The sequence below is a fragment of the Kryptolebias marmoratus genome, linkage group LG16 (genome assembly GCF_001649575.2).
Source record: "Kryptolebias marmoratus isolate JLee-2015 linkage group LG16, ASM164957v2, whole genome shotgun sequence".
NCBI classification, from domain to species: Eukaryota; Metazoa; Chordata; class Actinopteri; order Cyprinodontiformes; family Rivulidae; genus Kryptolebias; species Kryptolebias marmoratus.
Window position 1 is genome coordinate 1,468,335 of NC_051445.1, and position 12,184 is coordinate 1,480,518.

The window sequence follows — 12,184 nt, forward strand, 5'->3', positions numbered from 1 at the left end:
CAAAAATGGTAAAAATATGTATGCAGAAGTAGTTAGATGCCAAAGAATTTTACAGAAAAAGCTCCAAAATGCACAAATATAGTCTTTGTTTAAAATAAAGGTTGCACAGTCAGCACATGGTGTTCTGGAGGAAGTTCCCTGAAATGAAATGAATTTTATCTGTGATTTGTGAAATGATGGTGGATATCAGAGGTAAAAACCCGTCTCTGCCCTCTCTGCCCTCCACCTTGTCTCTGATCGCAGCAGCACCTGGAATCATGGAAACATAAATCTCACCGGCAGAGAGAGTCTGCAGGTCCGGAGGCCTCTTCAGGCCCGGAGTCATAAAGTGTTTGTGTTGCTGTTTGCCTTTTTTCCCAAACCAGTGACACCAGTTGTTCCCCCTCCTCACCGGAGCCTTTTGTGGGGACTGACAGGCCCGACATGATGGTAGAGGACGACACGCATCACCCCGAGGTGACGCCACATTCCTCTGAAGGCCTTCAGCAGCCAACAATAACTTTGAGCACTTTTGCAGCAAAGCATTAAAACAGTTTCTTTTGGCGCTGATGAAAGTCGTCACATTATTCTGTTGCTTAAATGTAGGAAAGGCCACATGTATTAATCTCCCTGATTAATAGAAGTTGGGCTGCAGGAGGGCAGTGGATTCAGACTCCCAGCCATGTTTTTGATGTACTGTTGTTATTTTATCTCCTCGAGGGTCTGAGAGGTGACTTTGGGCCATCATCTGGGTTAAAGTTAAGACAAGAAGACCTTCACAGAGACACATAAAATACAAAAATAAACGGCCACCCACGTATAAAACAGACCGAGTCGTTCTCAAAATCAGCACCATCATTTCAAACCCAGACAAGCTGTTCAGAAAAACACAAACTGCTTATAATTAATCATATCAATCCCATTTACTGTACTTTTCACTGTAAATAAACAGCATTGTTTTCTGTTTTTTTTCATTATCTGTCATTTATGTGGGTTAAATGTTGAATTTGTATTTAAAGCTTAGATTCAGAGGTTTAAACTCTCACAGTTTGGTTTATCACGTCCTTTCATGAGGTTTTGTTTATATGCAATCAAAAATGATGAATAAAATTGGGGAGTTTTTAATGCTTGAACTTAAAAGAAATAAAATTAATCAGCTCAGTTGAGACTATCATTTTTAACGTAAAACTGCGTGACCCATTTTTTGTTCCTGACCAGCGTTATTTCCCAGCTCCTTTCATCACAAAACATTAAAAACTGCCCATTCTTCTTTATAAACTGCACTTTTGTGACTCACAGTGTAAATTTTTTCACTCCTTTTTTTTACAACACTTCTTTGTATTGTTTAAATCTATTTAACATGTTTTGAAAACTATATTTTTAAGACTACATCTCTGGCAAACTTCCTTAACCTACTTGAAAATCAGTAATAACTGAAAAAAGGTAATATGTAAATTCATCTTCAAACTAACTAAACTAACTGTTTTGTTAAAAAGAACTAAGAAAGTATAGTTTTAACCCAGAAACAAGACAAAAGTGACATTTTGTTCCCTGGTGTAATTTATGTTAATGCTGCCCTCTTGTATCCAACCAGCTGCACTACAACCACATCAACTAATGACAAACATGGCTATTAATTGATGTAAAACCTCTTAAAACATAAAGTAACAATTATCCATTTCTATTATGTCATGATGTGGATGTGTCTGTCTGAGCCGAGGTTCTGTTAATGGCTGCTGACATTTACCAAAAGTTTTTATTTAACTGAAGTTTTCTTATTACTGACTGGGTGGGGCAAAGGGTTGTAGTTCTGTAGAAATTGGCAGAACAAAGTTAACTGATGATTTATGAGAGTGGTAAAATTATTTCATGTGAAATTCAAACAAAACTAAATGTTTTTGCTTTAATGTTTTAATCAGCTCTATAATAAAGTGTTCATTTGAGTGCACAGTGTGCTAAATAATAATAATAATAATAATCATTTTATTTAAATAGCACCTTTCAGGACACCCAAGGACACTTTACAACAATGAAGAAATCAAATAAATAAATAAATAAAAAAGCAGTGCAAAGAACAGGCATGAGTTAAAATATAAAATACATAAAACAAAGTTAGGAGGGGTAAGCTAGTCTGAAGAGATGAGTTTTAAGTTTAGTCCTGAACAGAGAAAGGGAGGTGGTGTTTCGTAGGTCAGGAGGTAGAGCAGGAGAAGGCCCTGCTCCCCATGGTGGAGAGGCGGGCAACGGGTACATGTAGGTGTAGCGAAGAGGATGATCTGAGAGAGCGAGAGGGGATGGTGGTGTGTAGCAGGTCAGACAGGTAAGGAGGGGCAAGACTGTGGATAGCTTTGAAAGTGAGAAGAATAGTTTTGAAGATGATGCGTGATTTAACCGGGAGCCAGTGGAGCTGCTGCAGGACAGGAGTGATGTGGTGATAGGAGGAGGTTTGGGTGATGACACGGGCAGCTGAGTTCTGGACTGTCTGTAGCTTTTGGAGAGTTTTGTTGGGGAGGCCATAGAGGAGGGAGTTGCAGTAATCTATACGGGAAGTGACAAGACTATGAACAAGAATGGCAGTGGAGCGGGGTGAGAGAGAAGGACGGAGACGGTTAATATTACGGAGATGGAAATAGGCAGACCGAGTGATATGGTTAATGTGGGAAGTGAAGGAGAGAGTGGTGTCGAGGATGACACCGAGACTCTTGACCTGAGGCGAGGGAGATAGCAAAGAGTTGTTAAGGGGGATGAGAAGATGGTTTGATTTTGAAATGGTGTTTTTTGTGCCAACAAGGATTATTTCTGTTTTGTTACTGTTGAGTTGTAGGAAATTGTTAGAAAACCAGTGATTGAGCTCAGTGAGACAGTCGGTGAGGATGGAGGGTGGGTTAGTGGAGCCTGGTTTAGTTGAAATATAGAGCTGTGTATCATCGGCATAGCAGTGGAAATGGACACCGAATTTGCGGAAAATGTTACCCAGAGGAAGGAGGTAGGTGATGAAGAGGAGGGGTCCAAGGACAGAGCCTTGGGGGACACCGGTGGAGACGGGGGAAGACTGAGAACAGAAGGATTTAATTTGTATGAATTGAGTGCGGTCAGAGAGGTAGGATTTGAACCAAGCTAATGGAATACCAGAGATGCCAATGGAGGTTAGTCTGTTAAGGAGGATAGAATGACAGATCGTGTCGAAAGCAGAACTTAAGTCAAGTAGGATGAGGATGGACAGAAGGCCAGAGTCAGCAGCAAGAAGAAGATCGTTAGTAATTTTTATTAGAGCTGTTTCGGTGCTGTGATGGGGGCGAAAACCAGATTGAAACTCTTCATAGAAGTTATTGTTGGAGAGGTGAGAGTGAAGTTGACTGTAGACGACTTTTTCCAGAACCTTGGAAACGAAGGGCAGGTTAGAGATGGGACGAAGATTATTGAAGTTGGTTGGGTCAAGACCTGGTTTCTTGAGGATGGGGGTAATGGCAGCAGATTTAAAAGCTGTGGGAACAATGCCAGAGGTTAGGGAGGAGTGGATGATGTTAGTGATGCTAGGTAGCAGAGACGGGAGACATGATTTAACAAGGACAGTGGGAAAAGGATCAAGCTGGCAGGTGGAGGACTTTGATTTGCTGATGATGCTGGAGATGTCATCAGCAGAGGGGAGGGAGAAGACGGAAAAGGAGAGGGAGGGAGGGGGGAGGTCAACATAAATGCAAGTGGCGGTATTTGAACCAAGGTGTTTATGAATTAAATTGATTTTTTCATTGAAATAGAGTATTAAAGAGTTGCAGAAATCAGTGGAAACCATGTGAGAGGGTAGAGAGTTAGGGGATGAGACTGAACGGTTAAGAAGAGAGAACAGTGTTTTTGAATTGCCAACATTAGCACTGATGATGTCTGAGAAGTAGCTGGATTTGGTTTGAGAAATACTGTCTTTATACTGGATGATGTGGTTCTTATAGAGTTCCTTGTGGATAGTGAGACCGGTTTTCTTGTAGAGTCGCTCTAACCTCCGACCTTTAGCTTTCAGGGCACGGAGTTCTGGAGTGAACCAGGGTGCAGAATTGGAGAAGGAGACAGACCGAGTTTTCAGTGGAGCAACAGTGTTGAGGATATTGGTGAGGCCGTTGTTGTAAAATGTGACAAGGTCGTCCGGGTTTGAAGAATTAGAGGTGATAAGGGTGTTGTCAATGTGAGATAAAAGGATGTCATGATTGATATTTTTGATATTACGAAAGGAAACGGTGCGTTGAGGTTTTTCAGAGGAGAATTTAAGATTGACATTGAATGAAATCATCATATGATCAGTGAAAGGAAGGGCATCAGAAGAACAGTTAAAAGGAGAGAGGCCAGAGCAGCATAATAGGTCCAAGGTGTGGCCCTTTGTGTGGGTTGGAAAGGTAATGAACTGTATAATGGTAATGAATTATATAATGTTTGTCTCTAATATCTGTGGCTCCCAAACGTTTCAGGATCAGATCCACAAAATAAGACCTGTGACCCCAACTGTCACTGCAAAATGATCCAAACATTGCTAATAAAAACTAAAATAAATACAACACAAACTCAGCAACCATTAGGCTTTTTTATTGATTTAGGGTGACTGTTTATGACAAAAATATATGTTATTAGTAGTAACATTTTCAAGTTTACTATGTGGAGATCATCTTAAGGTCCACGCCTGTTTTACAACACCCAGTAGGAACTGAACCTGCTGGAAACCGCCGGTGAAGAAGAACCACAGGAATTATTATCATTACACCTTTAAATATTGGTGCTGATTGAGTCTGAAGAGGAAACTTTACTCTCGTCCAGCCTTCAGTTTCTCCTCCACTGTGTGATCGCCTCTCGAACCCCCCATGCAGGACGGACTCTTCCCTGGACTGGGGTCGCTCGCCCACTGATTAGGAGTCTTTGCCTTGATGGCGAGTGCGTGAACACAGCTGCTCAGTTCCTCCTTCAACGCCTCGTTAACCAGGCGGTGGCGCTGAATCAAAGGCAGCCCCTCGAACTGGGAGCTGACGACCACGACGCGGAAATGGGACTCGGACCCAGGGGGAACAGCGTGCATGTGGCTCTCATTGTGAACCTCCAAATGCTCCGGCTGGAACACGTTGGTGAGTTTGGTTCTGATCGTCCGCTCAACGGGCCGGCTGGGGTCCGGATCCATGTGTGGCCTGAAGTGAGCCAGAGGCCGGGTTAAAGAAAGCCAGGTGGTGACGGGCCGGGCGCAGAGGGAGATACTAGGAAGCATCAGGGGTCGTGGCAGGAGAACCACCTGAGAGAACCAAAGGTACCAAAGGTGAGAGAACGTCGGGTATTTTCATGATGTGGCACGTTGGGTTTGTCTGGGAGCAGGTAGATTGTTTTGTTTTTCTAGAATTTTAACATGAAGGTACAACATGCAGATTTAATAAACTTAAAATTAAAGTTTTTGTTTTGTTTTGTTTCTCAGACATAGAATAATTTTGTTCCTTTTGGTTCAGAAACAGAAACAAACTCACGAGAGACTCTGATGTTATCTGATATAAACTCATAAAAAGAACAACTGTTTCTTATTTTTTGGCAAATAATTCTTTTCTCAGATATGTTCTGCTGTTTTTACTCATTTACTTTGCATAGAAGCCTCAAACAGTTTGTATTATATTAAAAAACCTTAAATTTGAGCACATTGTGACATCAGGAAGGTTTGATGAGATTAAAAAAGAACATGTAAGTGTGAAAGGCTGTTTTTATTTATTCTTTTTTTAACTTGCATGCAGAGAAATATTGTAAATTTTCAGCATTTATAAAACTAGTCCTGAATAGTCATTGTTGTTCTTTAATAAAACTAAATTATTTCTGAGCTCAAAAACTCCAAGTATCCAAACTATGACACTGTAAATAATTCATAGATTTATCCAAAATAATACAAACTACAGCCAAAGTCTAATGATATTTGAAATTATTCTCCATAAAATCTAATTATTTTACATTTACCCGAGTGTGAAAAACCTTAGTTTTATCAGGTTTGTTAAATGTTTTATTTAAAATCCACAACAGCAGAGCCCTTTTATACAGGATAATCTGCTGTTTTTTAGTTGTTTATGCCTAAAATATGTTCTCAGTTCAGTAACAGCTGTTTATGTTTGTATATCTTTTATTAAGAATTTAAAAGCATATATCGAGGTAAATCTATGCATCACTATAACTGAAGTTTGTCCCGTTTTTAAATATTTTGTAGCTGCGTGTGTTTGTTTGTTAGCATTAGCTGCTAGTTAGCATTAGCTGCTAACTAGCTTTTACAACTAAACATGGCGCGACAACAAATCTTTACACCGGACGGCTCTGCAATATGTAAACAGCCGTATCTTTTTAATATGCACATAAGCATTTTTTGTAATTTTGGCCTTAATTAAAAGATAAAAATAAATGTAGCTCTTCACCTTTCACACAGTCGGAGTAGCTCCTCTTCTTCTGCGTTTGACGGCGGCTGGTTTCCCTGCAGCTGCGTTATTACTGCCACCTACTGGACTCTTCTTAGTACTACATCCACATCCCATTCAAAATTCTTATTCACAAACAAACATTGGTCCAATTTATTTAAACATTTCAAATGTTTATTATGTTCCACTGTAAATAAAATATGGGTTTATAAAATGTGCAAATCATTGCAGTTTTTATTTGATTTCACACAAAGTCCCAACTTTTCTGGGATTAGGTTGTAAATGTGGTTCAAAAGGTTTCTCTTCTTCTTCTGGGTCTTGTATTTTTTGAAACACAAAAGCAGTCAGCTTTCATTTAACTGAATTAAACCATACATAAATGCATATTTCTGATGGGGTTTTTTTGTTGCAATGTGGTGCTACATTTCCTGTTTCCTGCTTTGCAATATCAGTTGAATAAGTGATTTAAATAAATAAATAAAGACTTTTCATATTTTTTTCAACTTGTTTATTCTTTGTGGTTTATTGTTACTCATTTTAACTCCAAGGGGTCACAGCAGAGTGTAAACCCAGTCAAAAATCTCACACACCTTAAAACAAAACTGATGTCGCCACATTTATTCTAACTAGAATTTATGGTATTTTACTTACTGTATGACTCATTCTCATTTACAAATTACACACAGTCCAAGACAACATACAGCATGGTTCATTTACACTTTTTTTTTTTTTTTTTTACATCTTTTTAATTTTGATTCCACAGTTTCTATACTTACAAACAATCAACTACAGTTTCTACAGCACAGTACAGCGACAGAGGTGAAACGTCTTTCTTACATTTATTTAACGGTGATGCAGTTTTTCTTCACAGAAGCCCAAAGACTCAGAGTGGTTGTAGAGAGTTACACACAAATGTCAGATGTTCAGTTTCATCTCGTCTTTAAGCCAACAAGGTCGGATGTGTGCTTCTGTTCCCCAAAACTTCATAAATAAACAAACACTTATTGCTTTATTTACTTTTTGCACTCACAACAGATTGTTGCTATGGCAACAGGCTAAATATACAAAGAAATGAAAGGAAAACAACCCTGTAACGTAAGTTCAGATATGTTTTTTTTATTTTTATTTTATGGATAATATTGAAGAGTTTACAGAGAATCGAGCTGATGACGCTCACAGATTTATTCATCTTTTTGTTTGTGCTGTTCAAGTGTTCCATTTTTATTATTAATGTGCTTCTAAGAAAGAAATCCTGTAAATATTCCTCTCTGCCTTGCTGGTCGTTTTGGCTGAAGAAGCCTCAACTTTTCACAGCTTTGAAAACCGGAGCTAACGAACCTTTAACCTTTAACAGGGAGGTTTGGACGACTTACAGGGAGAAATGAAATATATTCTTCTATGAAGCAGATCGGAGGGCCAATAGGCTATTAGATACATTAGTTTTATTTACATATATCCATATCTCTAACAGAATTGGTGGGATGATGTTTAAACTGAAGATTTATAAAATATTTGGCAATAATCAATGAGGGGTGGAACTCTTGGATCAGATGATAAACGTAAAAACGTAAAAAGGGAAACTTTTCTGGAGCTGTATATTCCGAGCTGCACTCCCATCAACAGATTCATGTTTTGGTAGATTTTGTTTGTGCTCTCGCCTCGTTGTTCAGGACTTTTCCAGCATGGCAGCATCAGGATGCTCTCAGAAGTGTAATCTCAGTGCAGGAGTTTGGCTCTTTATTCAACTGTCTACATACAGTATGGCTACTATCCTACAAAAAATGGCAGTTTGGACAAAAGCAGTTATTCTGACAGAATTGGTTTTCCTTTTTTTTAAGCAGTTGTGAACGTATTATTGCAACTTTTTACGATCGGTGGATTGTTGCAATGTTTGGAGCCGTTTCTTGTGTGAACCATGTAACAATTTTATGCCTTGGCAGTGGGTTCCCTTCGATAAATTTAGCAAATATCTGTCTCATATGCAAAAGATCTCAAATTCATGCCTGCATTAGTAGAATAATTCTTCTCAGATCCTGCTCTAAGAATAAGCAGACCCTGAATTAGAACAAATTTAAATTTTACATTTCAGTGTAGTACTTCCCAACTATTATTATGTGACCTCTGACCTCTATTTTTTTATAAAAGGCAAACTCAACATGTTCCTGTTAATCACACATCACTGGTTGTCTACATGAGACAGGTACCCAACATCTATTAAAAATCAAAATAACATTTATGGAATGGTAAAAATACAAATAAATAAATAAAAATATTTTGAATATTGCACACAAGTGAAATATTTCAAAAACAAACACACTCATGTTAAAATCAACATGGAAAAAAAACGTGGCTGCATCAAAATCAGCTGAGAGTATCGACAGTTTCCTGCAAATAAACCTTTTAAATGCGTGGCCCCTGTTGTACTCTAAGACCCTGCAAAAATGTCCAAAGATATCCTCAAACACACTCTTCTGTTTATGAGTGGAAAATGTTAAAATACTACAGCAATTTACTTCAGAGTAATATAATAAAAATCCTGTAGTCTCATCTTTCGAGTTACATACAGTTCAGACTCTGTGACATGCATAACACCCTCAAGACAAACATACTGTATAGTTTTACAGGAGAAGAAAAAAGGCAGTTTTCACCAAAAAAAGAGAAACATATCGTGTGATTGGAATGATGATTCTAAACATCTCCAGAGAATGTTTGCGTGACAAATGATTGTGCTTTAAATGGACGAGGAACGCGTCCATTTTCTGATGGGATGAAAACTGATGTTTTAAAGGGAGAGAGAATATGATCTCCTAACCGCAACAAGAACTGAATCCAACCCGGAATGTTCTAATTTCTACAAAAAACATGGCAGTTATTCTGGACACCAACACAAGACCCCAGAAGAAACGGAACGAGGACAAGCCGGGGCCTGAGAGCCCCGCTGTAAACTCCCCGCAGATTCAAAAATGCTTCAAATCATCGCAGAAGTTGTTGCATTTTTGAGTGGATGTCCGACGATAAGAAAAGTACTTCAGAGGTGAGTTGAGTTCAGAAAGATGGAGGTGAAAACAGAGAACTCGATAGTTAGTGGTCATTTTCTATGAGTCTGTTTGCATGGCTCCCTCTATCAAGAGCCCCCACCCACTGACCTCCAACCCTCTGCTCCAGTTTCAGGTAATCATCAATAATCAGCCTTCATTAAAATGGTTTTCTGAAGGATTATCGACACAGCTTCAGTCTTAAAGGGACTCATTGCAAAGCATGAAATCAAACATAAAACTGAACTTCATCAAATGTTGCAGTTTGAAAGAGTTTACTCGATATGCAACCCGCTCACTGTATATGAAGCGCTCGGGTTGAGTCACATGACCGACCTGGAGGTAAACGAATACGGTGGAACGGGACAACTGTAGAATCTCAGAGAATCTGTTTTGGTTTGAAATATGAGAGTTAATCTAACGCTGAGGAAAAGAGAAGGAAGGAGTGAGACAACCGTCAGGAATAAATATCAGGGATCAGACGGAGCTCAGCTTCAAACACAAAACTTCTTTTTATCTGCGTACTTCAGTCAACAAATCTGAGTGTATTTATGTACCAACACATGAAAACTGTCACACTTCTCCATCCCAAACAGCTCTTCCATGAACTTCACCTTTGTTGACCTATTTTCAGTCCCCTCAGCTGTTTCTGTAGGTAAACAAACACATCAGCTCACAAATGTTTAATTTAACCACTGATATAAAGGAAAACTGTGCAGATTTTGTTTCTTCATGACGTTGCAATGAGTACCTTTAATAGTGAGGTTACTGTCGTAGCCAAACAGATGTGGGTTACAGATTAGGTTTTATTCGAAGTGTAGGAAGGTTTAGGTGGGTTCAGAGGGCAGAATGTGATGGGCTCTTGAGATGTTTGTTCACAGTGAGGCAGAAACTTTTTCCGCCCTCTGCAAAGCTCCTGGCGCCACACTATTGCAGCACCTGACCCCTCGTCTCCGGCAGTTTGAGCGCGAGAAAGCTGCCTAATGCCAGCGCCCCCGAAGCAAAGAGGATGGGCACCGCCTTGGTGATGCCAACAAACGAGGTGAAGATGCTAATGCCCAGCACGGCCGCTAATTTACACAGAGCGTTGAGGAAGCCGAAAGCTGTGGTTCTGAAGAGAAGAAGAAAAACAGAAAAACAAAAGTCAGTTTTCTAAATGTGTCTGTTAGCAAAACATCTCCTGAACCACTGAACAAAGTTTATGTAACTTGCAGAAACCAATCACTGGATGTACATCTACATCTAACACAGCAAACAAAAATTTCACTTTTATAAAGACTGAGCTCAAATTTGTTGTGGCAGTAGCTGAGAGTCATTCATAACAAGTACTCTCAGAGTGACATATCACCATATTTACAAAAAGGCTCCAACTTTATGGTCATTTTTCAACATCTTGGTTTAAAACTCTGACATGAACTGCAGCGGGTGATATGCATTCCTTCAAGGAATGCTGGAACTTTGTTTTAATTCAGCTTTTTAAATGGAAAAAAGGAGCAACAACCTTCTCACTGACACAAAGGCTGCAGAGACTCAGAAAAACCACAAGGTGGTGCTATTCTCCTAAAATCAAAACAGCAACACATCTTTGGCCTTAAAACAAAGAAAGAAAATTACATTTTGCTGCTAAATTTGCAGCTCTAATAAATTTAAATTTATCAGTTTCATTGAAAGGAACGTTGTTATTGTTTTATTTAGTAGGACAAAAAATAGATTTTTATTCAAGCCATTAGGTGGCAAAGAAACATTTCACATCACAGCAACAATTCTCCCCCACAATGTCATCCATCCCTGTAAGCCAGCCAACCAGGACGAGGCACCTCCTGTGACATCATTTAACACGTGATTCAGCAAAGCTACTGTTGTCTGAGTGACCCACCTCTTGTGAGAGGGGTAGAGCTCGACGGTCAGCACATCCAGGGAGTTCCAGGAGGCGATGCTGATGCCACCGAACAGGCAGAGCAGAGCGATCATGGCCGACTCGCTGTTCCCAAAAGACAGGAAGAAGCAGCTGATGCACGAGATGACACTGGAGCCGGCTGGAGACGAGAAGAGACAGATTCATGAAGAAGTGAAGAGTCTGATTGGTTCAAATTTAAATAAACCAAATGTTTCATCATGCTTTAGGGTGATTCCTTTTTAACTAAAATTGTTCACATTTCTATAATGAACCAAAGTATTCTTGTTGATTAATGTATATTCTTCCTTTTTAAATGAACAAAGATAAAAAAGAGACCCAGAAATGTGTCAGACAGCCTTCAGGTTTTAACAAATGAAGCAAGCCTCAAAACATTTAAAATTTAATTAAATCTTACATTTTAATGTAATTTTTTTAAAACCTTAAGACTCTGTAAGAGAAATCATCCCATTTGGATATATTATTACTTTAAATAAATATTCTGTCACAGAATAAATGACTTTGAATGAAGACTTTTATAGTACTGAAATGTTTTTTTCTTTAAACAAACAAGAACATTTAGTAGAATTTATAATTACTTGGATATGAAGCAAAAACTGTTGGGATGTTTTATAATTCTAATACATAAATTAAAATTATAAATTATATTTGTACAGTTATATTTTAAACACTTTTGCTCATCTGGAAGCATGTCAGACAAAAGAAGAGATTTAAATGTGCCGTTTCTGCTTTGATGCACTGAAGCTGCACGGGTCTTTAATAAATAAGGCTTTAAGCTTTTGCAGGTTTAGATTTTAAAAGATGAAAATCAGCTGATGCAGATCGACAACAACCCCCCCCCCCCC

The 12,184-nt window shown here is 38.9% G+C and overlaps 2 protein-coding genes across 3 annotated transcripts in view; both read right to left on the reverse strand.

The window, feature by feature from the left end:
- Positions 1-4,530: 4,530 nt before the first annotated feature.
- Positions 4,531-6,518, reverse strand: bola1 (bolA family member 1). Its single transcript, XM_017433301.3, has 2 exons — positions 6,390-6,518; positions 4,531-5,242 (listed from the first exon to the last, which is right to left on the reverse strand). Exon 2 carries the CDS (start codon positions 5,216-5,218, stop codon positions 4,766-4,768), a length of 453 nt encoding a protein of 150 aa, XP_017288790.1. The 5' UTR covers positions 5,219-5,242; positions 6,390-6,518; the 3' UTR covers positions 4,531-4,765.
- A 590-nt stretch (positions 6,519-7,108) lies between these two features.
- Positions 7,109-12,184, reverse strand: part of sv2a (synaptic vesicle glycoprotein 2A) — a 29,666-nt gene continuing 24,590 nt past the window's right edge. The window contains exons 11-12 of one of the 2 annotated variants that reach the window (XM_037980419.1): positions 11,301-11,460; positions 7,109-10,535 (exon numbers count right to left, since the gene is read on the reverse strand). In XM_037980419.1, the coding sequence (XP_037836347.1) occupies positions 10,352-10,535; positions 11,301-11,460 (344 nt within the window). In that variant the 3' untranslated portion in view covers positions 7,109-10,351. The remainder of the gene's footprint in view (positions 10,536-11,300; positions 11,461-12,184) is intronic. The other variant, XM_017433318.3, reaches the window with a different exon arrangement.